This window comes from Rhipicephalus sanguineus, chromosome 6 (assembly GCF_013339695.2).
Source record: "Rhipicephalus sanguineus isolate Rsan-2018 chromosome 6, BIME_Rsan_1.4, whole genome shotgun sequence".
NCBI classification, from domain to species: Eukaryota; Metazoa; Arthropoda; class Arachnida; order Ixodida; family Ixodidae; genus Rhipicephalus; species Rhipicephalus sanguineus.
Genome location: NC_051181.1, coordinates 171,571,311 through 171,598,185, shown reverse-complemented (window position 1 = coordinate 171,598,185; position 26,875 = coordinate 171,571,311). Strand labels below are relative to the sequence as shown.

Genomic DNA, 26,875 nt, shown 5'->3' with positions numbered 1-26,875 from the left:
AGGTGACGCTGCAGTCAGCAAATACCCCAGATGTTCAGCAAATGGCGAGTTCGTATCCTGACACATGCGTGCATGGAGGAATGCATGCGTGTTTCGCAACTGCGTGTGGAGAAAATCGCAATTAAATTAAAATATTGCAGGAGGTAAAGCCCGGGCTAACGTAATAGCACACCTAATGTAACAAATACCTGTTTCATGTTTGAACAAATATTTTATTTTGGCCTTCTATATTTACGATACTGATGCTGCTTGCTAAATTCCACACGGTCGCCGTCTGCAACTACTATCAATCAGCGGCAGCACAGCGAAATAAGGTGCCTGCGGACGCGATGTCGTATTTCTTTCGAATAGGACTTAAGAAATTCGCCGTCGCATGGGGTACGAAGAATAGTAGAAATTGCCTAACGAGTCTGCACGGTGCAATAGCGCTCGCATCAAACCGGCACATTGCTACCACGTTTCCCGTCAGGAGAAAAGAAACGTAAGCTTCTACTTGTTCGTTTGCTTGAAGCGGGTGTCTTTCGGTCGCAGTTGATCCGGATTTCTTGACGGCGATTGGCTCCTTCGCGCAGATAAGCCAATCGCGACCGAGGAATTCGGTCGCGATCGGAAGTGCCGCCCGTGTGACACCCTGTTTGGTGAGCGTAGCGGGCGATTTATCTTGTTGCCCATCCTGATAAAGCCGAAGGGCGATAGCTGAAAGAATGATCGGATGTTTTCTCCTCTGCATTACAGCTTTGACGTAACCTTCGTCCGGGAAAGCGGTGAGAAAGTCGGCGCAGTTGGCAAAGTGGGCGACAGTCTCTTGGATGTCATTATCAACAACCACCTTGATTTCGATGGTTTCGGTGAGTCCTGCCACGTCAAGTTGCGCCGGTGCGGGCCTTTGCGGAACGTAGCCTTGCTTTCACGGAACGTAAACTACTTGCCAGATACGCTTTACGTTTGTGGTCATAGCTTGCGAATTCACCTTCGTTCGTGGCTACTCGCGATATCCACTTTTCAGATACTCCAGCCGCCGAGTCAAAATAAGCAGACGTGCGAGCGCCAATCCGCCTTTTTCACGATGCCCCTGTGCATGCGCCTTTCCCCTAGCGGGAAAGTGGCGAAACGTCTAGAGGCGTTCCTTCTGGCAATACCGGTTGTCCCGGCCCCTACCAAAACGGCAGAGGGCAGCACAAGAAAATGAAAGAAGCGGATTACGACCGCGTTGTTTGATCCGGATTACCGAACCTAGAGCGACCGAAGCCGTAAATGTGAGAAGCCCCCGAGAGCATAGAGTTTCCTAAAATTAACTAGAGGGGACTCTGGCGCTGCGACCGTTCAGCCACCATGGGAATGATGGGTAGTACACGTATTTGTCTAGTCTTCGTGCTTGCGGGCTTCGAACGCACTTGTGGCTTTGTTTATTGTTGTGTTTTGGTTTTCTTTCAGAAAAAAGAATGGATCGTTGTGAACTTCGTGACCAGATTTGAATTAGTGAGCCTAAAAGTTGTAAAGTAGTAAAGTGGAACTGCTGACTTTTGCTGAACTTTGTTTTGCGACAAAGCGGATGCAGGCATGCGGAGCCAAACGGAGCCAAAAGAACAAAGTTTAGACAAATCCGTGTACTACCCATCATTCCCATGCTGGCTGAAGTACCATGCGTTGCAGCTCCTAGCGCCAGAGTTCCCTCTAGTGTATTTATAGGAAACTCTATGCCCGAGAGGATGGATAGGTGATGCCATCTAGCGGGACCGAGATGTACCAGGCAAGCACAAAATTGTTATTGCAGAAACATGCTACTTCTGGTGTAAATGCCTTGCAGCAGCGTAATTGCGAATGAGTTGTGTTTTAAATCATTTTTTTCCTCTAAAACACTAGGCGTAAACCAACATGTCCATGAATTTAGTTGCACGCAGCGTCACAAGATGTCGGCAACCTCATTCGTTAACCTCGTATTCCTTCACCCATTTGCGTACATCGGGATACTGTACACGCTCTGTTGTACACCTCTGTTGCAATTTTGCCGCAGCGGTGACTGAATGTTATCTAAATTAAGTATAGTTTAAATGCAGTTATCATCATTTAGTGGTTTGCGCAAACGTTTACGTACATGCGTGAACATTTACGTATGGGAAGCTAAAGCTTCACTAAAACATGCGTTCCGGTAACATGGTAAATGCAATCCGGTATTCCGGCAACGTGAAATAGTGTACGTACAAGCTAAAAGTCACTACTAGCTGGCATTGGTTAGGTTCCGCTTGACTTGGCTATCATAAATGCTTTGTCTTCGCACACAGAAACATTAACTCAGCACACAGTTAATGTGTCACCTGAGACCTGCAGATTGCTTAAGTCGTGTTCAGACTACAGTCGCATCTGTCACAAATGTCGTATCGCGTAACAGCTGCATCGGCCGTTTGCGTTGCTAACGACCTAGTATGTTCACATTGAGCTTTTCGGTAAGGTACGTTTTTTACGGCGAGCCAATCACCGTTCTGAAAACGCGTTGCGTCCTCACTACAATTGTTGCAGCCTAGCAAGGTTCGCGTGTTTGGTCATGGCTGGGCTGGCTGGGCTACGGGTCATGATTACAGGCTATGGGCACGCAACGCAATAAACACCGGCGAACCAACTGCACAGACAAGCTACTGCATGACTTGCAAGACGCGCATGAAGACGCGGAATCTGGGGAGGACAGAAGCCCCGTAAACGGAAAATGAAAACCGAAACTGCTTTGCCCATTGGTCGTACGTAACGGTCGCATCAGTAGTTGTCTAAAAGTCGCGGGTCCGCCAACATTTACGCCTCAAACGTTACGTACTTTGCGCTAAATACAACAACGTCTGAACAAGCTCATTACGTTGATTACGTTTACGGTCACGATCCTTACCGAAGATCCGTATGTTGCGCACATAGTCTGAACACGGCTTTACAGCTGCACAAAGTTAGGAAACGAGTGTGCTACTCTTGCAGAGACTGGACCTGGCTCACTAGGAAAGCTGCTAATTCAGTCTCCACAAATACAACTGTGTTGCTGATATTCATAGCTTCCCACATAAACAGTGTGACCCAGGCACGTAGCCAGAATTTTTTTTCGGGGGGGGGGGGGGGGGCAAGGCCTAATTGTTCGAAAGAAAGTATTTCCATGGCAAAAATAAAACAAAAGTTGCCAGGAATATAGAAGGCCGGACAAATTTCGGGGGGGGGGGGGGGCGGACCCCCCCCCTTGCCTACGTGCCTGGTGTGACCAACCATACATGTGTAACTGCATTTACATATTCTGAGGACCGTCCAGCTTCGAAACTGTTGACGAGTATAACCCTTTCAGTCACGAATTATGATGCACTGTCTGCAATGCATCAAACTTCCATGGCATGATTTCAAGGCACTCAGTATTACATTTCAAGAAATAAAATGAAGGAATGTGTTGTTTTGTGTGAGTTACAGTAATTAATGCTAATTAGCGTGTAATTAAATATCTAATTATTCTGGAATCACTCAGCTTCAATCTTTGCATAAAAGGAACCAGCTATTAGGCCCAAAATGCATGCACAGTTAGTTTTTTGGTTGTATGCTTTTCGAGCGAAGAAAAAAAATACTCTTGACGTTGGTCTTGGAACGTCGCACGTCGAACGATCGTCGAACATGGTAGTGTCTCTAGCAAAGTAAGAATCTGCAGCAATATACAGCATAATGAAGTTAAATAGGCGCTAGTTGTCCACTCAGGAAGCGTGCACGAATGTGCACACAAAGTTTCAGGTCATTTGAAGAAACACGAGGTGCGTGATGCGACTTCGAATTTGATGTGTACATATGTACACACCGTGACTGAAAGGGATAAGCCAAAGCGAACAGTGACATGAGGGATATCTACATAGGGGCCGAGCACCTGCTGGAGGTCACCACTGTGATGGTGTCGCGCACACCACTGCAAAGGTAGTGGCCATCATGTTGGCGTGAACAGCGCGTGTAATACACAAAGGACGAGGAAACGACGAGGACTAGCCGAGGAGGACTAGACGAGGACTAGTCCTCGTCGTTTCTTCGTCCTTTGTGTATTACACGCGCTGTTCACGTCAATATGGAATACCAACTAGCCCGGTCACACACCTTGCATCATGTTGGACATGCTCACAAGCACTAAAGGTAGTGCTTTCCAGCCGGTCCTGCATACAAGAAGTCTCATCCCAGATGTACATCTGTAGAACCTCTCAATGCAGCAGTGATGAAGGGAAGACATCACTCATGCAACATTCCAACTCTGCTTTACCATGCCAGTTGACAAAAACAAATACAATGCAGGCCACACCCACACACAACATTGATAAGTAGCATCAACTCATGAAGCCATGTTAAAGGGACACTAAAGAGAAACAATGAATTGGTTTAGATTGATAAAGTGTGCTCAGAGAGCTCTTGTGTAGTTTATTTCACCACCATAGGTTTATTAATAGAGGAGAAAACCGAGTTCAAAGTTTCATTTTTAAATTTCACTGCGAACTTCCTAATTCGTGACGTAAAAGATTTCAAAGAGCATTTAACATATTTTGGCGCCACTGGCTTGACAAAATTTCCACAAACTCGTTATGTCAAGTCTCTGGCCCCCTCAGAGGGCAATGTACTTCGATTTAACCAATTAGGAACTACGTAGGCCCACGCAGGCGCCGTCAAAAATATGTGACGTCACGGCAAATGGTGCGGGAATTCGAAGGTGGCGTCGCCACCTGTATTTTCGTTTTGCACGTTTTCTCGCTTATTAAGCGTCTTCTCGCAGCAAGCGTGGTGTTTTTGGTATCGTGGAAGACTACTTTACCAATGCGAGAACAATCGCTTTGCTCTTTAGTGTCCCTTTAAGAGAGGCGGAATTTTGAACCCCGCCCATGACTGAGGCTTTCAAGGTTAAGAAAGTTCCTTCCAGTGAACTCGCAGAGACAAGATGGCAGCTCACAACTGAACTCGCGTGTAAGAAAGGCAGCTTCTCAGGTGAGACATGCAAGACAAACATTTATCTAATTTTATCGTTAAGTCATCAACATCAACTATGAAATAAAGGAGAAAATTTCGTCTATGAAATAGATGGAAAATTTCATCGTATTTGGGCTGCCCTCTCAAAACTTGCCATGTTCAGTTTCTGGCTTTATTAGTGCATATGTAGTACATGTCTGGCTTTGTTAGTACTCATAAAAAATTAAACTAGGCCTGAGCGACCAAAATCCATGGCACACAAAGCCACCTTATAGTAAGGGTTAATTTTTGGTATTGTAATTTGATAACCTTGAGATATTCCTTGCGCACATTTTTGTACATTTGGCCAGTTTGGTGCAGTCAAACCTTGACGTTACAGATATAACCAAGCTTTTTTTCAATTAAGGCATTGTGTGCATCTGCTGTGAAGCCTATGTAGAGTGAATGAAGGCCCACAAATAATGACAGTTAAAAATTCTCTAAGCAATATTTTGGTGGCTTGTATTTCTAGCAGTTGAACATATGACAAAGAAATACACTGCCCCTTGGAAATGGTGTGTTCTAACCAGGGCTGCGTAGAGGTACTCGGAAAAGTATTCCGCAATAGAGATGTGCTGGAAATACAGATACTGAGATACATTTGCCTGTGACGTAACGAGATATTTTAGAGATACTTTTACAAAAAAATGAAGAAAGTTTCCCGGAATACAAATACAAAAATACAGATACTGGAATGCATTTTTATTTCAGGGATGCTGATGCTCCACAAAAATATTTAAGTGCAGCACAATATAGTGAACGTTGTACTGCACTGAAACATTTGACAAGTCAAACATATCGCTCAAATAACCACCGAACACCAGTGCATTAAGAAAAAGTGTACATTTATTTTACACACAAGATTAGTTTTGCTGAGAAGGTTGTTGCGTTAGTTGCACTTAAGCGACAGCAGCTTCTCAAATAGGCTGTCTTCTAGACATTGTTCGTCAGGCATCTACACTAGACTTGTGAACGAGAAATGTCTCTCGACCGCTGCAGACGAGCACAACTTTGTGTTATAATAAGACATCCTTGCAGGCTTCAGGTAGTCGACTTCACCCACGATTGCCCTCTGCTGGTCGTGTACTTTCCTGTCTCTTTTTCTGTTTCCTTCCTTCGCGATTCTGCAGTACGCCACCTGTCCGTGTTATCATAAATACAGGCCAGAAAGTGCTGTAGCATGGCGATACGTCATCGCTTCGCCACTCTCTTTACGTAGCCAACCAGCGGCACACCTTTGCTTGGCTTAGCACAAAAAAGTCCTCCTTTCCCCCTTGGAAACACTTCAGCTCATTTCGAGAAAAAATAGTAACATGATACCTGTGTTGTGCACAGTATCGCATCGATATATCGTAAAAGTATTGCACTACTCAGATACAAATACATTTTTCAAGTGTATCTTGATACAGAAATGCACAACAGTATCTCTAAGATACTGTCGTGATACTCTTGTGTCGTGATAGTGCCCTAGCCCTGGCTCTAGCAAATGTAAGCACCAGCCCATTGCTTTGTGAGGCATATGAGTAGCAAACGAAATGTGCTTTTCTAAGCACTCGAAAAGTTTCACAACACGACATGCAATTTCATATGTAATATAGTTATGTTGCTGTAGTGCTTCAAGAAAGTGTGGCATTCTTTTGAGCATTTGGGATGGTTAGTGCGTCTTATTTAAAATCAAAACTTGGAATAATGGAAATCACATTGAGTTGCACTCAAATGTCCTGCCTTCTGTTTCTTGATCTATGTAGTGTCTACTTAGCCCAACTTTAACCATGAGTGGAAATCACGACTTACTGTACTTCTGAGCAGCCAAGCAAGCAGAGTGCCAGCGCATATCTCTTTTCTGCCACTAGGAGCTTTTTGGCATTGGCCTGTGGCCCCTGGCACTGAGCCAAGATGTCTCTGTGGGCAGGTATTGTGCTCAATGAAAGAAGCTTAGTGTGAAGCTATTAAAAATCCTTGAACATGGGGGCGTCACTGAAGCCGTTTTGACAAGCGGCAGCAACTGCCTACCTGAGCTTGTGTATGTGTGTGCATCGTACACTCTCCCCGAAGAGGAGGAGAGCGCAAGAAAAAAAGCAAAAGATATTGAGATAACCTGGCGTGACAAATTTGGGCAGCAAAAAGAGGAAGCACATCAGTAAAAAAGAGTTTTCGTTTTGTGTCTACCATATTGGATGAATTCAAGAGGCCCCTTTGAAACGTTTGTCTATAGGCTGCAGTGTATTAAACTGGTGAATAAGATATGACTCTATACTTTCCGTCTCCTGAGGACTGGAAGCTTGGCCGAAGTATGTAAAGTTTGAGCTCATCGAAGTTGTGAGCTGCCACATTAAAATGCTGTGCCACTGCATCGTCGTCGTCGTGATAACTCTTGGGACTTCGGCAGCAGCACAGAGCCAGCAGAGCGGGGAGAGCAAGACAGGCGGCGGCGCACAGATCAACATATGAGTGGGGGTAGTGAGAGTGAGTAGCTTGTAGTGTGAGTATATATGAGTACGAACATGAGTGGGTGTGAGTACACGTGAGTATGAACATGAGGGAGTAGCTTGGGGTGTGAGTATATATGAGTAAGAAGGTGAGTGAATACGTAAGGGTGTGAGTATGCGTGAGTATGAACGTGAATGAATAGGTAAGGGTGTGAATACACGGAAGTATGAACGTGAGCGAGTATGTAAGGGTAATAATAATATATGGGGCTAAACACCCCAAAACCACGATATGATTATGAGACACTGAGTACATAAGGGTGTAAGTACACGAGTATGAACGTGAGTGAGTACGTAAGGGTATAAGTATACATGAGTATGAACGTGAATGAGTACGTATGGGTGTGAGTACACACAACTATGAAAGCGAGTGAGTGCAGTGCCTGAAAAAAAATTAGGGAGAGTGAGTATTCTCTGGTAGTGCCGACCTGTGTATATGATATGCGCATGTTCACGAGAATCGATTCCACAGGCTATCTCAGCCGCGAAATTTTGTGTCAGTACCCCTTAAAGTATGCAACTACATGAACTAGTCCAGGCGTTCACCTTGCTATAGGGCTGCTGAAACGCGGCCTTACATTGTGCCCCACAAACAATGTATTGAATGAATAGGAGCGACACAAAGATATAACCGAGTTTTCAAGGTGTTTACGCGTCAAGGAATGCCTTCTTTTGATAAGGCAAATACACAAGCCACAAACAATGACCCTCTGCGACTGCCAAGCACTCGAACACCAGATACAGAGCAACACCAAAGAATTAGATCCGCACATAAAACTAGTCTCAAGGGAAGTTCTGAGCACAACTAGACAGAGTCACAAGCTAAAGAACTTATGCAGATTTCGCAGTGATGCTACCGAGGACTCCTGATTTGGAGCAATTTTTGGAGCAGTGAAATTTCAATTTTGGAGCACTTTGGAGCAGCAGAAATTTCCATCTTGGAGCACTTTGGAGCAGATAATTTTGCATCTGGGAGCACACTGGAGCAGCTAATTTTACATATTGGAGTGCACTAAAGAAGCAAATTGCATTGACATTCAAGCACCTGAATAATTATTAAGGGGCTCTTATGAAGGGCTAGAAATATTTGGATTCATTGCAAATCACGAAAAAGATCATCTCAGGAGAACTCCATATTTCTCTCGATAATGCAAAAATAAGGGCTCATGTAGTTGAGTGTTCTGGATTAACCTCTTCAGTGATTTTTCAACACTAGCAAACAAACAGAATACCGGATCAATAAAATTGTACTCTATGAAATAACACTCACATCTATATGGTTATCAGCAGACGTGGTAGACAAACGGCGTGACGTACAACAGTGCCTCAATGCTAAAGAGTCACACTGTCCCTAATGCATTTCCCTAAGACGACTCCGAAAGCCAGGTTCTTTTTCTTCTCGATTGATGTGCTGATCCTCCCCTGCCCCTCTCTGCAAGCTTTCTGCACCTCGCCTGGTTTTGCACTACCTCCCTGATCGGCGCACCGATGACGGAAGCAGTGCAAAGCAACGATATCATGTGATGATGTCATCACGTGAGATTACGATATATGACGCCATGATGACGTCACTAGTTTTGACGATCTGTGACGTCATGATGACGCCATCACGTGATGATTATTTTTTGCATAATTATATCCATTGACGCCGCCGACGGTCGATTTTCGTGTTTGATGAAGCATAGATCTGAGGCTTTCGCATTAATATTGCATATTGAACATTAATAGCCTGGCCGTTAACAACGTGGCCTTACATAACAAACTGTCCTCCGTCATGTCACCTCTGTGCCGCGCGCAAAACAGCTTCGCTTATCATGCACTTCACAGAATGGAATGCATTCCATTCTGTAAAGTGAGTATCCATGGATACTCATTTTTAAAATTGTTATTGTGATAGCAATTATATGTACACTCTCGACGGGTTTTTGCCATCGCCGTTGCCGTAATTTTCCGGGTAAAGTCCAAGTTGATAACATCACCCCGCGCCACGGAGAAAGAAGTATTTGAGGAGGAGAATCTCTAGGCCGCGGCAGCGCGCAAGGGCGGCACGATAGCGTCACGGCGGAATGCGGTTTACGCCGAAGCACGACAGATGACGCTTTCGGCCTGTTGCCATCTTTTACATGCTCTTCTACGGACGCGACGCATAAAAATCGTGATAGCCCCTCGTACAATCTAACATTTCTAAGATTTCTGTCTGTAACATCAATCGGTAGATATGACAGATATTTTAGCTGCAGTTACTAATCGATACTGCCAGAATTATAGGCCGTACAGCACTTGAAACGAACTGCTAGTAGTGGCCCCCGAGCAGACGACGTCTGCCGCCGCATGCACGCGCCCCTCGCTCTCACGTTGTGCGCGCGCATGCGTAGGTGGCCTTGGGAGGGAATGTTCCCTTCGCAATTTGCTGGTTTCTTTCTCTTTAGCGCTCTCGGTGGCTTCCGCGCGTTGCGCCGGCGGCGCCGACTCCTCGACGTTTGCGTGCGCTTTTCACGCCGCGACAAAGGAGAGTGTTTTGCAGATTTCGACCAGTGCTTCTTCAGGATGGGGCGGAAATGTTTCGTAACTGCAGCAGTGGGTACGCGTCCTGCAAGGAGAAGGTAATTACCTTCAAGAGAGAGAGAGAGAAATAGATGAAAAGGAAGAGGCAGGGAGGTTAACTTGGTGCGAGCGACCGGTTTGCTACCCTGCACAAGGGTGGGGATATAGGGGTCGGAAAGAGAGAGAGTGTGGGAATCGAGCGCGCCCTTCCCTTTGGCGCCTCGTTCCCCAGCTGGCGCGCGTGTTGGCCCCGCGCGGCTCGAGCGCCGGGAACCGCCGTTAATCGGCAGACCACGGCGGCAGCGCCAGGCCTCTTTGTCTGGTGCGAGCCATGCGTCAGCTTCCCGGCGCGCGGGCACGCGTCCGGGCATGCCTCGACATGCTCACATGCTCACGCCACCAAGCTAGCTTACGTCACTGCGCAACGCCTGTTCTCATTGGCCGCCAGTGACAACCCCCTTCCCCCTGGAGCTCGCTTCTGTCTGGCGCGGGCTTGCCCGCGTGCGTCAGATGCTCTCAGGCCTTGACGAGAGGTTGACGCGCTGCTGAGCAGGAGTCTTCTCGTTCGTGCGTTCGACTTCGGCCCTCGTGCGTGAGTCGTCGCGCCGTAGGCAAGCGTACTTGCTCGGTCGTGCGGAGTTCCCTATACGGCCTGCAAGCCCGTGAGTGTCGCACTGTGCTGCATCTTGGGTTAATAAACCCGTTGTTGTTGTTACCCTGCCTCGTGCGTGGTTTCTGCGCCGTGTCGGAGAAAACGACGAACCCGGCCGCAGCGGCAGTGGAGAACGTCGCGTCCCTACACGGTCGCGCTCGTAGGTAAGCCTAGTGCAAACCTATCTCCACAAGAGTGAGATAAAATAAAAACAAAACAAAAAATGCACACATGCACACACATGCAGGACGTCCTATCAGAGCCGTTCTGATAGACCGGTTGAACGCAGAAAGCGCATTAGCGCCTGCACAGCCTTCTTCTGTGACGTCAAGTCCTGTCGGTGGCGCAGGATTCTTTCTTGCGAAAGAGTTCGGTCGTCCAATTTGTCAAGCGCGTTGTAAAGCGACTGTCTCTGCGAACAGTACTGTGGACAGTCGCACAAAATATGCTTGTTTCATTTAATTATTGCAGCTTGTGACCACTGCGAAAGTGATGAAATAATTACCTTCAATGTTCCTAGTGACCCAGTGAGGTTGGAAGCGTGGGCTCGCTCCATACCAAGAAAAGACCGACAGCTGACGCCTCGTGACTACGTTTGCGAGAAGCACTTCTCGGACAGTGACATAGACAGGCGGCGCCATTATGGCGAGCTTGGTGGCGAAGTTCTCCTTGACGAATCGAAACGGTCAGTGTTGTTACGAGACGCCGTGCCTTCAATCTTTCCGCGCGCTGTCTCAGCTACTTGTCTGCTGTTCTCAAAAAAAAGTTACAGTTTCGCCGCAAGGCCGAAGCAATGAATGCGATAGCAAGAAACTAATGCTATATGAAGTGAGGCTCGCCAATGGATACTCTCAGTTTGAACAGCGCTCCTGTTGCAAAGGCGGCCGAAGCAGCGAAGGAAACTAGTGTGCTTCAAGTGTCGAGCTGTGACACTTGATAGTTCGCGCTCATCTTCTGTTTGTTCGTTTAGCGGCGTCCCTTGAGCTCGAGTGGCTTTCGTACGCTCCGTAACATGAGCGCGGACATCACGGTGAAAGCGTGAAACATCCCTCTTCCCCTCAGCACAAGAAAACCGCGCGAGCAGACAGCGGAAGGGCAAGGTTCTCCCTGCGCAAGTATAAGAAGAAGCGAGCGAGCTCGCCGACGACTTTTAAATGCGCCTTTCTTTGCGCCTTTCGCGCTCCTAACGCCATCTCGCTGGTAATGAAGAAACGCTTATAAGCGCAGCCGTCTCTGAGTCCGTCCAGCGATAAAGGGTGCGTATATAACGCTCGCCGTTACCTACGTGGAGGATCTGCGTTTCGTGGCGTAGTGGCTAGCGCCACTCGCTGCGGTGGAAGAGGTCCCTGGTTCGATTCCGCTCGGAAGCATTTTTCTGACTTATTTTTCTTTGGGGCTTTTATATATATATATACATACTTATACATATACGGTGCATGACGGCGGCGACGGCAAAATCCAGCCGAGACTGTCCATATAATTGCTATCGCAATAAAAGACAACGTGAAATTTCCACCATCTGGGGTTTTGTAACGTGCACCTAAATGTAAGCACACGGGCCTTTAGCATTTCGCCGCAACAACCTAAATCTGAATTGATGGCATATAGGGTAAGTCCCATCATTCGTTGAAATAAATTATACCGAACTCACCGAGTTCACGTTATCAAAAATTATAGATTTCGCGTTGTACAAAATATATCACGCTGGTAATTTTCCTGTATATGATGCCATTGTTCTCGTTCATTTACCGAAAAAACTTAAAGTGCGCATTAGCTTCGCCTTTAAGAGTAGAACGCAATAGCGTAATCGGGCACCGTGCGCATCGCCTTCTCATTTGCTAGCCTCGCCAACACCGGTAGTTCTGCGAAAGGAGCTGTTTAACGCTGTCGCGTTAAAATATGGAGCCGGCGAGGACGCACAAAAACACATCCATTCGGGCGCGAATCGGCGACGAATGGCCTTGAACCGACGAGCTTCGTCGGAGAGCGCGGTGAGAGGGACGCGCGCATTTTTCCTTCTCCGCAAGCGGACTCTCACGACAGAGGGCGCGTGAGCGCTGTGCCCGATTCCGTGACTATTAGGACGCCCGAGCGAGCGCAGTTTCGCCTCCTCATAAATTCTTGCTCCGTGCCCCGCGCATTCTACCCGCGGGTAAAAGCTCGCGAGCGTTGCCGACGAACGCGGCTGAAGCAGAGAATAAACAAGCCGGCCGTGTCCGTCGCACGGAGAGCGCATGCGATAACATCTTCCCGCGTGCGGGCCTGCCGTTGATTGCTTATCAAACAGAGAGGAAACGCCCCACCCGTCTTTCGTAAGGAGCATGAAGGGATGCCAGGGGAGGGGTGGGGGGACTGCATCATCACTCGAAGGGCTCAGTCGCTGGCGCGCGCTATCTCGAGCTATCAGGAGACGGCTCGTAAACTTGCTGTGCTCTCAACGCCTACTTCGCATTTAGGGAACTCACAAAACGAAAACCGCTTCGGTTCCTGGAGCGGCCATATTCCCTTAAACCAGCGTTTTGTTCAGCTACGCGAAATCGGATCCAAAAGTGTTAGCTGCTAGCCTCACTTCGTATAACAATACAATTTGTTGGTATCGCATTCATTGCTTCGCCCTTAAGCGAAACAGTGTTTTTAACCGTCAGCTATTGACCCTGGAAAGCGAAGGGCGGACGTGTAACATGGCGTAGCCGCTTCACATTGGGCCGTCAGCGACGGGCCCGCTACTGACAGCTGCGCATATTAAAACGCACTTGCGGCATGCTCCGACCAGGAGGCATCTTTTTATTAATGAGATGGCATTTTATTGTCATAGCAATTATATGGACACTCTCGAGGGGTTTTTGACGTCATTGTCCCGTATAAAGTCCAAATTGATAGCATCCCCCCCGCCCATCGTATGTTCTACCGCGAGCAAAAGCGCGCGAGCGGGGCTGACGAACGCGGCTGAAGCAGAGACCAAACGAGCTGGCCCATCTCCGTCGCTCTGAGGGCGCATATGCGATAACATCACCCCGCTTGGAGGCTTGCCTTCGAAGCAGAGAATAAACGCCCCGCTCGTCTTGAATGTGCATGAATATACGCGAGGGGGATGGGGGGTGTCGCTAGAGCAGCAACCTTGAAATTTGATTCTAAGGGCGGGTCGGGATCACTGGTGCGGAAAGAGCATCTCTCCCTGGAGCGGCCATATTCTCTTAAACCAGCGTTTTGTAGAGTTGCGCGAGATCGGATCCTTGCTATCGCATTCATTGCTTCACCTTTGCAGTGAAACTGTGACTTTCTTTAAAAAAAGCAAGCAAAAAATTCGAATCGGAACCCTAGCACTCACGAGCTCAAAAGGGCCGGGCCTTTTAAGGGTTATTTACCGCAGAGTGATTACAAACCCGGATGTGCAGGTGGAAAGAATTATGAAAAAGTTCTTCTGGATGGAGATCCATGAATAAAGTATATATCTGAGGAATATATGGAATATATCAAATATATGGAATATTATTCCATATATTTTTTGCTACTGATCCCAGATTTCATTCCACGATATCCAGAAAAAGAAGTGACAGGCATTTTAGCGGCACGCGTGTAGTTTACTGAACATTGCTTTTATTACGTGCCGTGCGATGCTTGAAACGAGCTATCAGCATCGAACAGACGTCCATTGATGAATCGCCGCCATACTTTCACGCTGCCGATTGCCCTAGACGTCACGAGCCACAGCGGAGAGCGCGTTTTGCTGTCAAGCCGACTTGTAGAACAGAAGCTGCGTTGGCACCGTGCATAGCATCATGGCTTAATCGCACGCATGCTCGAGCAGTTTATTCAGCGGAATAATTCTTGGTGCGTGGCTGTGACTGACGGCCCTAAGATCAAGCTGCACGTTTTGACGCGCCGGCGGTGCAATTGCCGGTGATAGATGCCCCCCAAACCCTAGACTCTGGTGCAGTTTGGCGCAATTTTCGTCGATATTATCAGGATGGCGCAGTAAATACAATTTGGCGCATTTTGGCGCAGGAGTAGAATCACTGAGATTACGGCGTGTCAAAACAATTCAGGAACAGGAAGAACATTGTTATAAAACCTGCGAACAAGAGTGGTAGTATAGTAATCTGGCCCATGGAAAAATATAAAAACGAGGCTATCAGGCAACTCGGTAACCACGCCCATTATTGAAAATTCACCTCCGACCCAACTCAAGAATACAGTAAGAGCATACAACATATGATAATGGATTTTCTAGCGATGGAATTTCGAGTACCGCATCTTGATGCCTCACCTAAAGCAAGCTTCTGCGTTCTTCCGAAGATTCGTCAGGTTTCCATAGATGAATTACTTATCACGCAAATCCCAGGCAGACCTATACTATCCAACAACACCCACTGATCTGCTACCAAAATTTCTAAATCATTTATCTAATCCACCCTTCCATCCTTTATCCAAGATACACCTCACTTCCTTGAGACCATAGATTTGATTAACGAAAAGCAAACACTCCCAGATGAGGCAATTCTGGTAATCTTCCATGTCTGCTCCTTGTATGCAAATATATCTATCACAGAAGGGGTTGAGGCGGTCTTAATGTCACGCATGGAAAGCAAGCAAACACATAATGTTCAAGTTTTTTCCTCTTTACTAAACTTAGTCCTCACACTTAATCATTTTGAACTACTAGATTCAACTTACTACCTATAAATTTTTGGCACTAATATGGGAACACCGTTTGCAGCAACATATGCGAACGTTTTTATGGGACAGCGAAAATCAGAGCTCTTCAAATAGTCTGCACTGAAGCCTTCCACGTATCTCTGCTTCATATATATTTTATGGTAACATGGCATAAGTGCAATGAACACACTCACTGACCATTTCAGCAAGTTTCACCTCAATATTTAATTTACTGTGCACCATTCTTCTGGTGAAATTAACTTCCTTGACACGACAGTATTTATTTAAAGAGAGAAATTAAGGACGACATTGTACAGAAAACCAACATATAGCCAGATTATACTAGTCATCACCCGCAATACTGCAAGCATGGGATATTTGTCGGACAGGCGAGGCGTATAAAAGATCTGTAGACGGTGTTGTATAGGGGTTTTGGTTTCACAACTTCCTTTCTTACCCACAGGGAGTGTAGTATCACTTTATATAGGTGTGCTGGCTGGTGATGCAGATTATAAAGGAAAGAGTGCAGACGTGGGTATAGAATGAGGGGGTATAGGATGGGGCAGTCAATGCAGGCATTCTCCAATGAAGCAATTTTGGACAGCTTCCACACATGGAGAGCTTCAGTGACAGGTGTGGCCAGAGAAACTAACGGCCTTGAACCTTTATGAAGATTATTGCCTGGCTGTCACCTAGGCACCACCAACTCACAGCACTCAGAATAAAGTTATTTCCTTCCTTTGGTTGACTTGTCAACGGCAACAATAACATTTGAGGACATAATTTGGCCACGAATTAAAACACACACACAAAGGGAGGAACACGACAGGATCTGTCATCGTGTTCCTCCCTTAGTGTGTTCTAATTTGCAGCCAAATTATGTTCTTAAGTAAATACCAACTAGGCCAACAAACAGTCTTGTTAAAACTATAACACTATTTCAGTTTATTCAGTGGTGTGGTATGCAGCTCTGGAACAATCGTGGCTGAGAATTGTCTTGTTGGCAGTCTTTACACATCACATAACCAGGCAGTACATGCAACTGTTGCTATGTCTCAGCAAGGCAGCTTGAGATTTTTCAGCACGCCTTATCATGAAGTCACTCTTGGCGATTGGTGATGGCAGCAGCCAAGTTTTTGTGTCAAAATCTTTCCTGAAGTTTTCTCTTGCGTTTGAAATGTCAAATTCTGCACAGAGGTGTAACAGTGCTTTTTATGTTGTTCCAGTGAAAACCCCAATGACCACTTTCTGAAAAAATAGGTGCATTGTGTCATTATTTAGTGAAGGTGTCCACCTGTGCCCTTTTGGTCCAGTTATATATGAAACTTCAACTTTTGCAATGATTCACCATTTACAGGAGCTTGTGAAGGGACACTGGCTTGCTCCACATGCCACTTGATATTCAAACCAGAGGACTTCGAGAGGCTCAAGGAGCACCCTTCGGATGAAGAACTAGACATGCTGGACCTTGCCTATGGATTATGCGAAACGTAAAACATTTAAGCACCCCCTTCTCTTACAGGGGAAGAGCTGCTTTCTTTCTAACAGTGCAAAGCCATTTGCACTGGCAAAGGAAGAGTTTGGCTTGTTCATATGTGTCCACTTGATATGTTTACAGCCGTCACTCGAGCTTCCTCAAGCACCTATTCCTACTGGAATCTGTGGGCTCCTCTCGGGCATAACAAACATAGCAGTTCAAACAAAGGCACTTATTGCACCTTCTGTACAATGCCAGTTACCCAATATAACGCAAATGTAGTGTGTCCATGCACTGCACGCAATAATTACACTGTAGAGGATAAAAAATTGGGCAAGATTTTCAACTGATAGCTGGCACTTGTATTGCTTCCTTTGTATTTTGAGTCCACTGGCGAGTATAAAGCCAGTAATATTTGCTCCTGCCAGACACCAAAGTCTGTCAAAGTCTCACGAAGGCTGCACAAAGTTATCAAGTTGGTCGCAGAGTAAAAAAAAAGTGTCATTCCAAAAAGTTGCAATACTGTTGAACAGGAACATCCCAAAGGTGATATTACATGACCATTTTGGTGTGAGGAACAACAAACACTGGCGAGACATTTCAATATGGCTGGCCATGGTTGCCTGTGTGAGCATAGGTGGTTGACGTGTCGTGTTTGCTATTTTTCTTTACAAAATAACAAATGCCGATGTTCGTGCTTCCCCATTATTCCAAGTCAGAACACGGCATGGTCAAGCTGAATTTACCACAAGCTCAGCACTGGAGCAATGAATGAGGTGCAGGCAAAAACAGCTCACAAAAAAAAATTAGCACAGCTTGCGCTAAGTCACACAAGGCTGGGTCACAGCAGAGATGGGGGTCACCTAGGTCGTCCAGGCTTGGCTAGGCTCTCTCTCCCTAGCCATAGCCATACTAAGATGTCTTTGAAATCTTCTTTTTAAGTCTTTCTCTCTTTGCCTGTAGGCAAACCTCGACCATAACAGCTCTGCACGGAAATGGGGCAAATTGCCTCATTGGTCCACTAGGGGCTGCTGCACTTTGCAGCTTCTGCCTGGGTTCATGATGATGACGGCACACCTCGATTACAGCAGCTCCACTGCAAAAGCATTGCAGCTAAAAGCATTGTGTGCATGGGCTCTGTAACGAACTTACCCAGGTTACCAGCCTCATGTTTGAGAAAGGTGCTTTTGACACATATATATGTTGCTACTTAAGTGAAATGGATTACAGTTTTGCAAAAAGCTCAAAAGAACACCCGAAAATGACTAATATGGCATTACTTATTGTTGGTCGAGTTACAGTGTACTAGAACAGGGGAGTGCTCGGAACGGCCGCAGCACCAATGTACAGAAAGTGAAGCCCGAACAGGGTCAATCCACCTGCAGCGTTACGATTGGCAGTCTGCAATGTGTTGTCGTTTAAGAGTTGCGCGCGGCTCCAGCAAAGTGGTGCAGGGGTAGAATGCCCGCTTCCCACTCAAAAGGCCTGGGTTCGAATCACAGCCGTTTCTTAGTGTCACCTTTTATAGCTGTGTTTGTTTTTTACTTTCTTTCTTAAAACTAGTTTCTGTTGCTATGTATTGCTACAAAAAGTAACGTAAAATGTGAAATCTTGTTTCGAGTCTCGTCTTCGCGAAAATCTTGGAGGCCATACTTTATGTTTTTGTTCAATCCCGGGCGGTGGCACTGCAACTGCGCTCGCTCTCAAATTTCTTCTACCTTACTTCACATTTTGCGTTACTTTTTGAACCAACACGTAGCAACTTAAGCTAGTTTTAAGAAACAAGGGAAAGGCAATACAGGTACAAAAGGTGACACTAAGAATAAAAACCCACCATCTGCAGCAGGGATTCGAACCCGGGCCTTTTGAGTGGGAAGCGGGCATTCTACCCCTGCACCGTTTTGGCGGAGCCGCACGCATCTCTTAAATGACGAGCCATTGCAGACTACCGATTGCAGCGCTGCAAGTGGATTGACCGTGTTTGGGGTTCACTTTTCGAAGCTTGTTCCGGGCGCTTCCGTTCTAGTACACTCTAGTCGGGTTTAAGGCCACAGCGGCCACAAAGCACCAAGACCATGTTGTTCTGCATATGCATGCCAAAATAATTTTTCTCATAGTTCTAAATTTTTAGCTGTGTTAGTTACACTATTGGTGTTCTTGTACAGCATCGAAGAAAACAGGGCATGCGCCTACACATGATCAGTGTGCATGAAATGCAGACCAATCACTCCACAGAAAGTTGGCAAGCAGCTTTGCACTCAAGTCATTCTTGTCTCAGGGTTAGAAGGGTGCCCCAACTCCTCCCTCAAAGCATTTGTTGAACCGCAAGGACACATTTTATTTTTGGGCACACCAACTTGGTTTTACTGTCAACTTGAATTTGCCCGGAAGCCTCATGTAGGCAAGCATGGCCTTTCCTTGAGCACTGTTTAAAAATGTGCCAGCAAACATTATGCTTACATACTGCAAAACTTCTTTCAATGAAGTACAAACAGAACAATGCTTAATTGTTAAAATAGTGTGTTGATGAAAATTTGAGTTAAGAAAAATGAAAATTCTGAATCCACATCTTAAGTGGAAGCTTTATCACAGGGCTGTTAATACGTAAAAAAGGCAATAATTTTACAAATGATTTGCGTACAATTTGTTGCATTTGATAGCTCTAGTCACTTGCAAATTTTGATTTAGGGCCTGTATTTTTTGTACTTTATGTGTTGAAAACTTTGAAGTTTAAAAATATTGTAGTGGTGTAAACTATAAATTTAGCATATAAATACGCAGCTCAAGTGAAATTTGTGCATTGTTTACAACGGCTTTGCAAAATCCTAATTATACAAATTAGTGGCATATATAAAATATGTCAATTGTTATGCCCCTAACCTTGCATCCTCCTTAGAACAGTAGTATGGTTTCACTTAGTAGCCAACCTGTAAACCTGATAATTCTTAAGGACAGTTTAATCTGCCAACAATACAGATATACCAGTGCACAGCCACTAGCATAGGCAGCCAGAAGCACTTTGAAAGCAGCCCGACAACAGGGTGAAGGGGGCTAGGAACAACAGCCCCCGTCAGGCGTCAGTGCCACAGAAACTTAGCCGCAACATCAACAAAACTTGGAGGCATCGTAACACATCGCAGTGAAGATGAACGTCCCGTTGAGCTTTTGTATTCTGCTTGCCCTTGTAATGGACGCCTTTCACATTTGGCTGAGCAATCGAATAAGGGCATATCTTGAGTGTGAAATTTTATGTTGGAGAGGAAACCACTACAAGAGTATAGATAATGCAGTGATGCTACCGAGGATTTCTGATTTGGAGCAATTTTTGGAGCAGCAAAATTTCCGTTTTGGAGCACTTTGGAGCAGCAAAATTTTCATCTTGGAGCACTTTGGAGCAGATAATTTTGCATCTGGGAGCACTTTGGAGCAGCGAATTTTATATCCTGGAGTGCAATACAGAAGCATATTGCATTAACATTCAAGCACCTGAGTATTATTATGGGGCTCTTATGAAGGCTAGAAATATTTCGATTCATTGCAAATCTCATGGAAAAAATCATCTCAGGAGCATAGGCGTGCGCACAGGGGGGGGGGCAGGGGGGGCGCCCCCCCTAATCACCTAAGAGGGGGGGGGCGCAAAATCTGCCCCGTACATTGACCCTTGCGATAGCAATTATATGGACACTCTCGGCGGATTTTTTGCCGTCGCCATTGCCGTAATTTTCCGTATAAAGTCCAAATTAATAACATCACCACGCGCATTCTAGCCGCGGGTAAAAGCTCGCGAGCGCTGGCGACGAACGCGGCTGAAGCGGAGATTAAACTAGCCGGCCGTCTGTCTCCACCGCACGGACAGCGCTTGAAATAACATCTTCCCGCGTGCGGGCCTGCCGTCGATTGCTCATCAAACAGAGAGGAAACGCCCCGCCCGTCTTTCGTAAGGAGCATGAAGAGACGCCAGGGGAGCGGAAAGGGGGGGGGGGCATCGTTCGAAGGGCGCAGTCGCTTGCGCGCGCGCTATCTCGAGGCATCAGGAGACGGCTCGTAAACTTGCTGTGCTCTCAACGCTTACTTCGCGTTTACAAAACTCAGAGCAAGAAAACGCTTCGGTTCCTGAAGGGGCCATATTTCCTTAAACTAGCGTTTTGTTGAGTTACGCGAGATCGGATCCAAAAGAGTTAGCTGTTAGTCTTACTTCGTTTCACCATACAATTTTTTGGTATCGCATTCATTTCTTCGCTCTTAAGCGAAACTTAGTTTTTTTAACCGTTAGCTATTGACCCCCGAAAGCGAGGGGCGGACGTGTAACATTGCGTAGCCGCTTCACTGTGGGCCATCAGCGACGGGCCCGCTACTGACAGCTGCGATTTTACTAATGAGATGACATTTTTAAAAAAGCAAGCAAAAAATTCGAATTGGAACCCAAGCACGTGAGCTCGAAAGGGCAGGGCCTTTTAGGGGGTATTTACCGCAGAGTGATTACAAACTCGGACGTGCTGGCGGAAGGAATTACGAAAAAGCTGTTCTGGATGAAGATCCATGGATAAAGTATACCTGAGGAAAAGTGTCAACGCGTTTCCACCGTTCGCGTGCTCTTCCATAAACGCGAAGCAAGGAAAATTCGATATTGTCCCATATATCTACTGCGAGCGATCCCAGATTTCATTCCGCGATGTCCGGAAACAGAAGTGACAGACATTTTAGCGGCACTCATGTAGTTATTACTGAACATTGCTTTCCTTACGTGCCGTGCGACGCTTGAAACGAGCTATCAGCAGCGTTTCTGGAACAGACGACGTCCGCCGATGAATCACCGTCGCACTTTCTCGCTACCGAAAGGCCTATAGACGTCACGAGCCTCTGCGGAGAGCGCGTTTTGCTGTCGAGCCGACTTGCAGAACAGAAGCTGCGTCGGCACCGTGCATGGCATCGTGGCTTACTCGGAACGCACGCGCGAGCGCTATTTATTCAGCGGAATAATTCTTGGTCCATGACTACGACTTTATTGGCAGCCCCAAGATCGAGCTGCACATGTTCTGACGCGCCGGCGGTGCGATTGCCGGTGATAGACGCCCCCAAACCCGAGACTTTGGCGCAGTTTGGCGCAAATTTCGTCGATATTATCAGGATGGCGCAGTAAATACAATTTGGCGCACTTTGGCGCAGTTGGCGCAGGAGTGGAATCACTGATAATGCCATCAGGCACAGTCATGTTGATGGAATAGAGGTCAAGGGAGTGCACGTCTTCTTTAGGTAGTGTGGCTATGCCCTATGGCTGAACATTGCAGCACAAAAGACAGGCTGCATGTGGAAAGGCTGGGTGAGTCGGATAGATAGCAGTGGATTCACTTTTGAAACATCGCCTCCACACGTGCATGGCCACTATTGATGAAGCCGTAGCTGTGCATTCGGTGTCGTGCAAGGCCCGCAGTCGGGAGGAGAGCGACAGCAGCTCTGATCCTCGAACCCACTTGTACCAATCATGATAACTAGAGACCAGATTTTAGGCAAATGCCTATTTTGTTCCTTACACCATTTTATATATGAGCACAAATTAAAGGCTAAGGAGGGCTTTTATAGTGTTTTTATAGTGCCTATAAATGCCTACTTTTGGCGTTCATGCCTATATGCCTATAAGGGCCTATAAATGCCTATTTTCAAAAACTGGCGACTATATTAACACTATTTAACTCAACTTTCGCTTCCCGGTGCATTTGAGCCCCTTATTGATGTTACCGCGGAACATTAACGGTTCGTAACCTTATGGGGTTCTACCTACTCCTCTAGTTCCACCAACTCCTAGAAACAACCGCTAGCAGCAGTGAAATGGGATGCACCGGCGAGCAGACGCCGCCACGCTGACATGGCGAATGCGAAATTGCGGAGAGCCATCAGGGGAGAGCAAAAGAAGAAAGAAAAATGTGATCTGTAATCATTCTAAAAAGACAGGGCGTGCAAACACGGACACAAGAAAGAAGTCAGGACACCACAAATGCCGACTAACAACTGAATAGATGCCCAACGGCGGAAAAGAAAGAAGGCACGAAAACTTATCTGCGCATGCCCATGCAGTAGGCGAACCTATCAATCCGGCACGCGTGTCTGCCTTAAAGTCGTGTGAGCACAAAATGAGTGATAGCTTTAACGCACAGCTTACGCGTCTTTTAGATGTAGGTTATCCCCGTGATGCAGTGGCCACTGTCGCCGAGCGTTTAAAGAAATCCATTATGTTAAGTCCGAGCATGGTTGCAGAAAGTGATAGGAAGAAACGTGTCGTAGGTATACCGTACATTCATTGCGCATCTCACAGGCTAAAGAAAGTAGGAAGTAGATATGGCATCAATGTTGTTTTCACGGCTGCCAATAAGCTAGGTAAGATATGTGCCGCTGTGCAGAGGAAGAATGAGCGAGTAAAAGACAAGAAGCGATATTTGTTTTGTAAAACACAAATTCACTGATTGTCGTACAAGTGTGGTGTATAAGGTCCCTTTCAGCTGCGGCCGCTTCTACATAGGAAGACGGGCCGATGCATTAATCAGAGATTGTTGGAACATAAGAGATCGCTAACAGGAGGCTCACCTTCTAATCTATCGCTACATTGTCGAGATTGTAAGTGCACGCCAAAATTCAATGAATGTGCAGTTTTGTACCGACATAGGAATGAAGAAACACATCTAATGATTGAGGCATGGCATATCGAGAATAGTGGTAGCGCATGCGTGAGCCAACCATCGATTAACTTGCATAAAGATGAAATCAAATGCTTTAAAAGTTATCTTTCGCGTAGGCCCCCCACGCGTGCCGGATTGATAGGTTCAACATAATACGCCCTATCTTTTTCAAATGAATACTAACCAACTAGCTCAGCTCTTTGTTATTCTAAGTGATCTGTAATTTTCCTTTTAACCCTTTCCCTACCTAAGACTAGCTCAGCTTGTCCACAAAGTTTGTACCGCTCCAACCGAAGACGAGCTGGGCTCGTCCACACTCAAGTGTTTGCGGGCAGCGAAATTAAGCTATCCCGATTCATTTTGCAGAGTTCTCTTTGGCTTGAACAGATGGTGCAGTTAAAAAAATTTTTTAAACGCGCTCAAAACATGTTTTTTGGTCGAAAAAGGACTGGATTATGGTAACCGGAATTAGAAAATGGCGTCCTTTTTTGGGCAGCGTGTGCCGGCAGCAGCTTTTTTTCAAAAAGGAAAAGAAAAGAAAAAAAAAAAGACGCTTGTTCGCTGAGGTATTGTGGAATGAATAATTTCAGTTCTCCTGAGAGTGACACCGCAACTGCACAGAGCAACATATTTTTTCTAAATCATCGGATTCGGACGAAGACCGCGTCCTAACGTAACAGCAATAGAGGCCGATAGGTGTGAACAAACCCCCGCCGACGCGCCCAAAGCGTTCTTTCACGGGCTCCCTTGTCCTCGCGCATTATTTTTTTTAATTTCAGAGGCATTTTATGCAATGAAGACAGGAGAGGTTTGGGCACTTTTCGTGGTGTAGTGCAGTGAAGGCAATCCTCTGCATATTTTCAAAAAGATATTTTGCTTGTATCTGGCAAATAAAGCACCTTTAAATAGCTTTTTCTTACTTTTTTCAAGACACGTAGAATCAAATCGGCGAAGAAAAAAGTCTATATTTTTGTATTTCTTTTGGCCAAAAAACTCTGTAGGCAAAGGGTTAAGGTGTTCACCGCCAGGGGAGAAACTGATTCTACACGATTCGATCTGGCCAATAGGAAGAATCGCCTCCTTTTGCTCTTTTAGCAATCTGGATGTCTGCTTCTGCTCTACCCTTCTCAGTCATGCTGAAAAAAAAAAAAAAAAAAGGCGCAGAGGTGTGTGCCGATTCGTCAGTGGACACTTGACTCGCCATGCTACAAAATAAGCAGTCTGTGTTCTGCAAAGCGTGCATGACAAAGGACAACTACACGCGTCTACGTTCAACTGTTGGTGCCTGTGTGCCACCTTAAACAATAACATTTCTTGTTTTCCTGTCATAAATATACGTCGCGCTCGTCTTCCTTACTTAGCCTGCCTATTTTTGGCGCCTAAAATGCGCTTTTTTAATGCCTAAAACTCCGGCCTCTAGTGATAATAATGGAATTGTTTTAAGGGGGATCAACTGTATTGGCCTCGAGATTGAACAGTCGGCACCTAGCGGCGAACGAACGAAACCCCGAAGGTGTGGATGCCAGTGGCTCATTGCCGCTTCAGCAGCAGTATGTGCTGTGTTCGTTCTTCGAGAATTCACAATGCAAGGCACAGGGACGCTTTGATCGCTGTTGAGTAAACTCGTTATTTCCTTTTTGTTCATAAAACCAACCGCTTTTTGAGTAGCAATGCGAAAAGCACTTGTTTGATGCAACCGCACCACGTACGCTTGTAGCTTTTCAACGTGTTGTGAGGCTAAAATTTGTAATTCCGTGTTGCAGCACCCTTGCCTCCGAGCACAACTCTGACTCGGGTTGCGTACTGTGTCACACTTATCGTCGAAAGTGCCAAAATTGCTGCAGTGGACCACATCGTTGAATTCAGTGTCATCTCTTTCACATGCTGCTCTGACGGTCCTGCTCACGTTATCACATTCGTGCTCCAGTTGTCCGGGCTTTGCAAAGACCCACAGAAAGTCTACCTGAAGTTGAGTGACGAGACAAAAATAGCAGAATTGAACTGCTCACGCTCTGCAGGATACTGACAGGTCAAGTTGTCTGGATATGGTTGGTCGCGGCAAACGTTGCAATATGTTGTATCGCACCTTGCAGGGCAGCTTCTGCTAGTCAAATATACACTGAGGAAACTTCAACTTTGGCATTATATCGGGTGAAATTGATTTCTGGAGTCCTCATTTAAAAGGTTGAGAGAACAAATATATCAACATGGGCAGTAGCAATAAACTCGCTCATGCGTGTTTATTTATCGCTTACGCGGTCTGCCAGTTTCTGGCTCATGAAACCACGTTTTTTACTCTACAAGTTCATGCACAAACTGGACGAGTTTCGGGGCTCATATACTTCTCACAGCTGAGTAAGCACGAAGGAAAACACGCAAACTACTGTAAGGCTCAGTGATGCTTGTTTAAAAGGACCCGAAGGACTCTATTCATTTACTTGTGGAAGCCTGGCCAAGCCACCATGATCTTTCGCAGACTGCAGTGGTGTTCACGCACGTAGTGCACAGCAACCACACAGTCAACAAACATGAATGCACAGATCATATTGTATTTTGACTGAGCGTCAACACTTAAACCCACTGTGGTTGAAGCGCCTTGCCGTTCCAACACCTGACAAGCCACGATATTCCGCGTCGCCGGGAGAGGAATGGAAGCTTATCTCTGGCTCTATGCAATATGTGTGTTACTGTGGAACCAAACAAATCCTCCCCATGGAAATTGAAACATTTTCAGCAGCTACAGAGCGCAGAATTACGATATACAGTGACCCCGTACACTTCCACACTAATGGAGTGACTATGCTGCCACCTATAGGTCGATCTCGCAACCAATACTACAACAGGGAGTTGCACTAGCTTTAGATGCCCTGGTCAGGAACTTGTGCAACCAGACTTGCTTTCCTTTGTGCTGCTATAAAATGTTGGCATGGATACCATCACAATGTTTTTTTCCTGTTGTGATATTTGGGGGAGTTCGTGGCTAGTACACTATTGAAGTGCTTTGAATGCACACTGGTGAAGGTGCTGCAACATGTCCATTGTTTGCTGTGCACTTGCATGAACAGTTGTATGAATGTTGAAAAGCAGGTCATGACATGTTCCCTAATCAGCTCTTTCCTGCAGGTCTAGGCTTGGCTGCCAAGTGTACCTGACCAAAGAACTGAGTGGCATGGAAATCAAAGTACCTGCTGGTGTCAATGATGCAAGGGGAACAGACACGTGATAACACATCGGTGCTAGATTTCGTTGGTTATGCGTAGAAATACAAAATATTTTTGCAGCACTTTGCTTTAGAGGTGTTATGGGCCTGTGCTGCACTTGATGCTGACACAGAAAAGGCTTTTATCTCAAATGATTTATTCTAATACCATCCAGTTACACACATCTGAAGAGAAAA

General features: G+C 46.1%; 1 protein-coding gene across 1 annotated transcript; it reads left to right on the top strand.

Annotated features, from left to right (window-relative positions):
- The first annotated feature begins 225 nt into the window (after positions 1–225).
- On the top strand, positions 226–26,761 carry LOC119397043 (adrenodoxin-like protein 2, mitochondrial). Its single transcript, XM_037664467.1, has 4 exons — positions 226–481; positions 736–848; positions 16,688–16,820; positions 26,602–26,761. The coding sequence occupies exons 1-4, from the start codon at positions 243–245 to the stop codon at positions 26,699–26,701; spliced, it is 585 nt and encodes a 194-aa protein (XP_037520395.1). The 5' UTR covers positions 226–242; the 3' UTR covers positions 26,702–26,761.
- Positions 26,762–26,875: the final 114 nt, after the last annotated feature.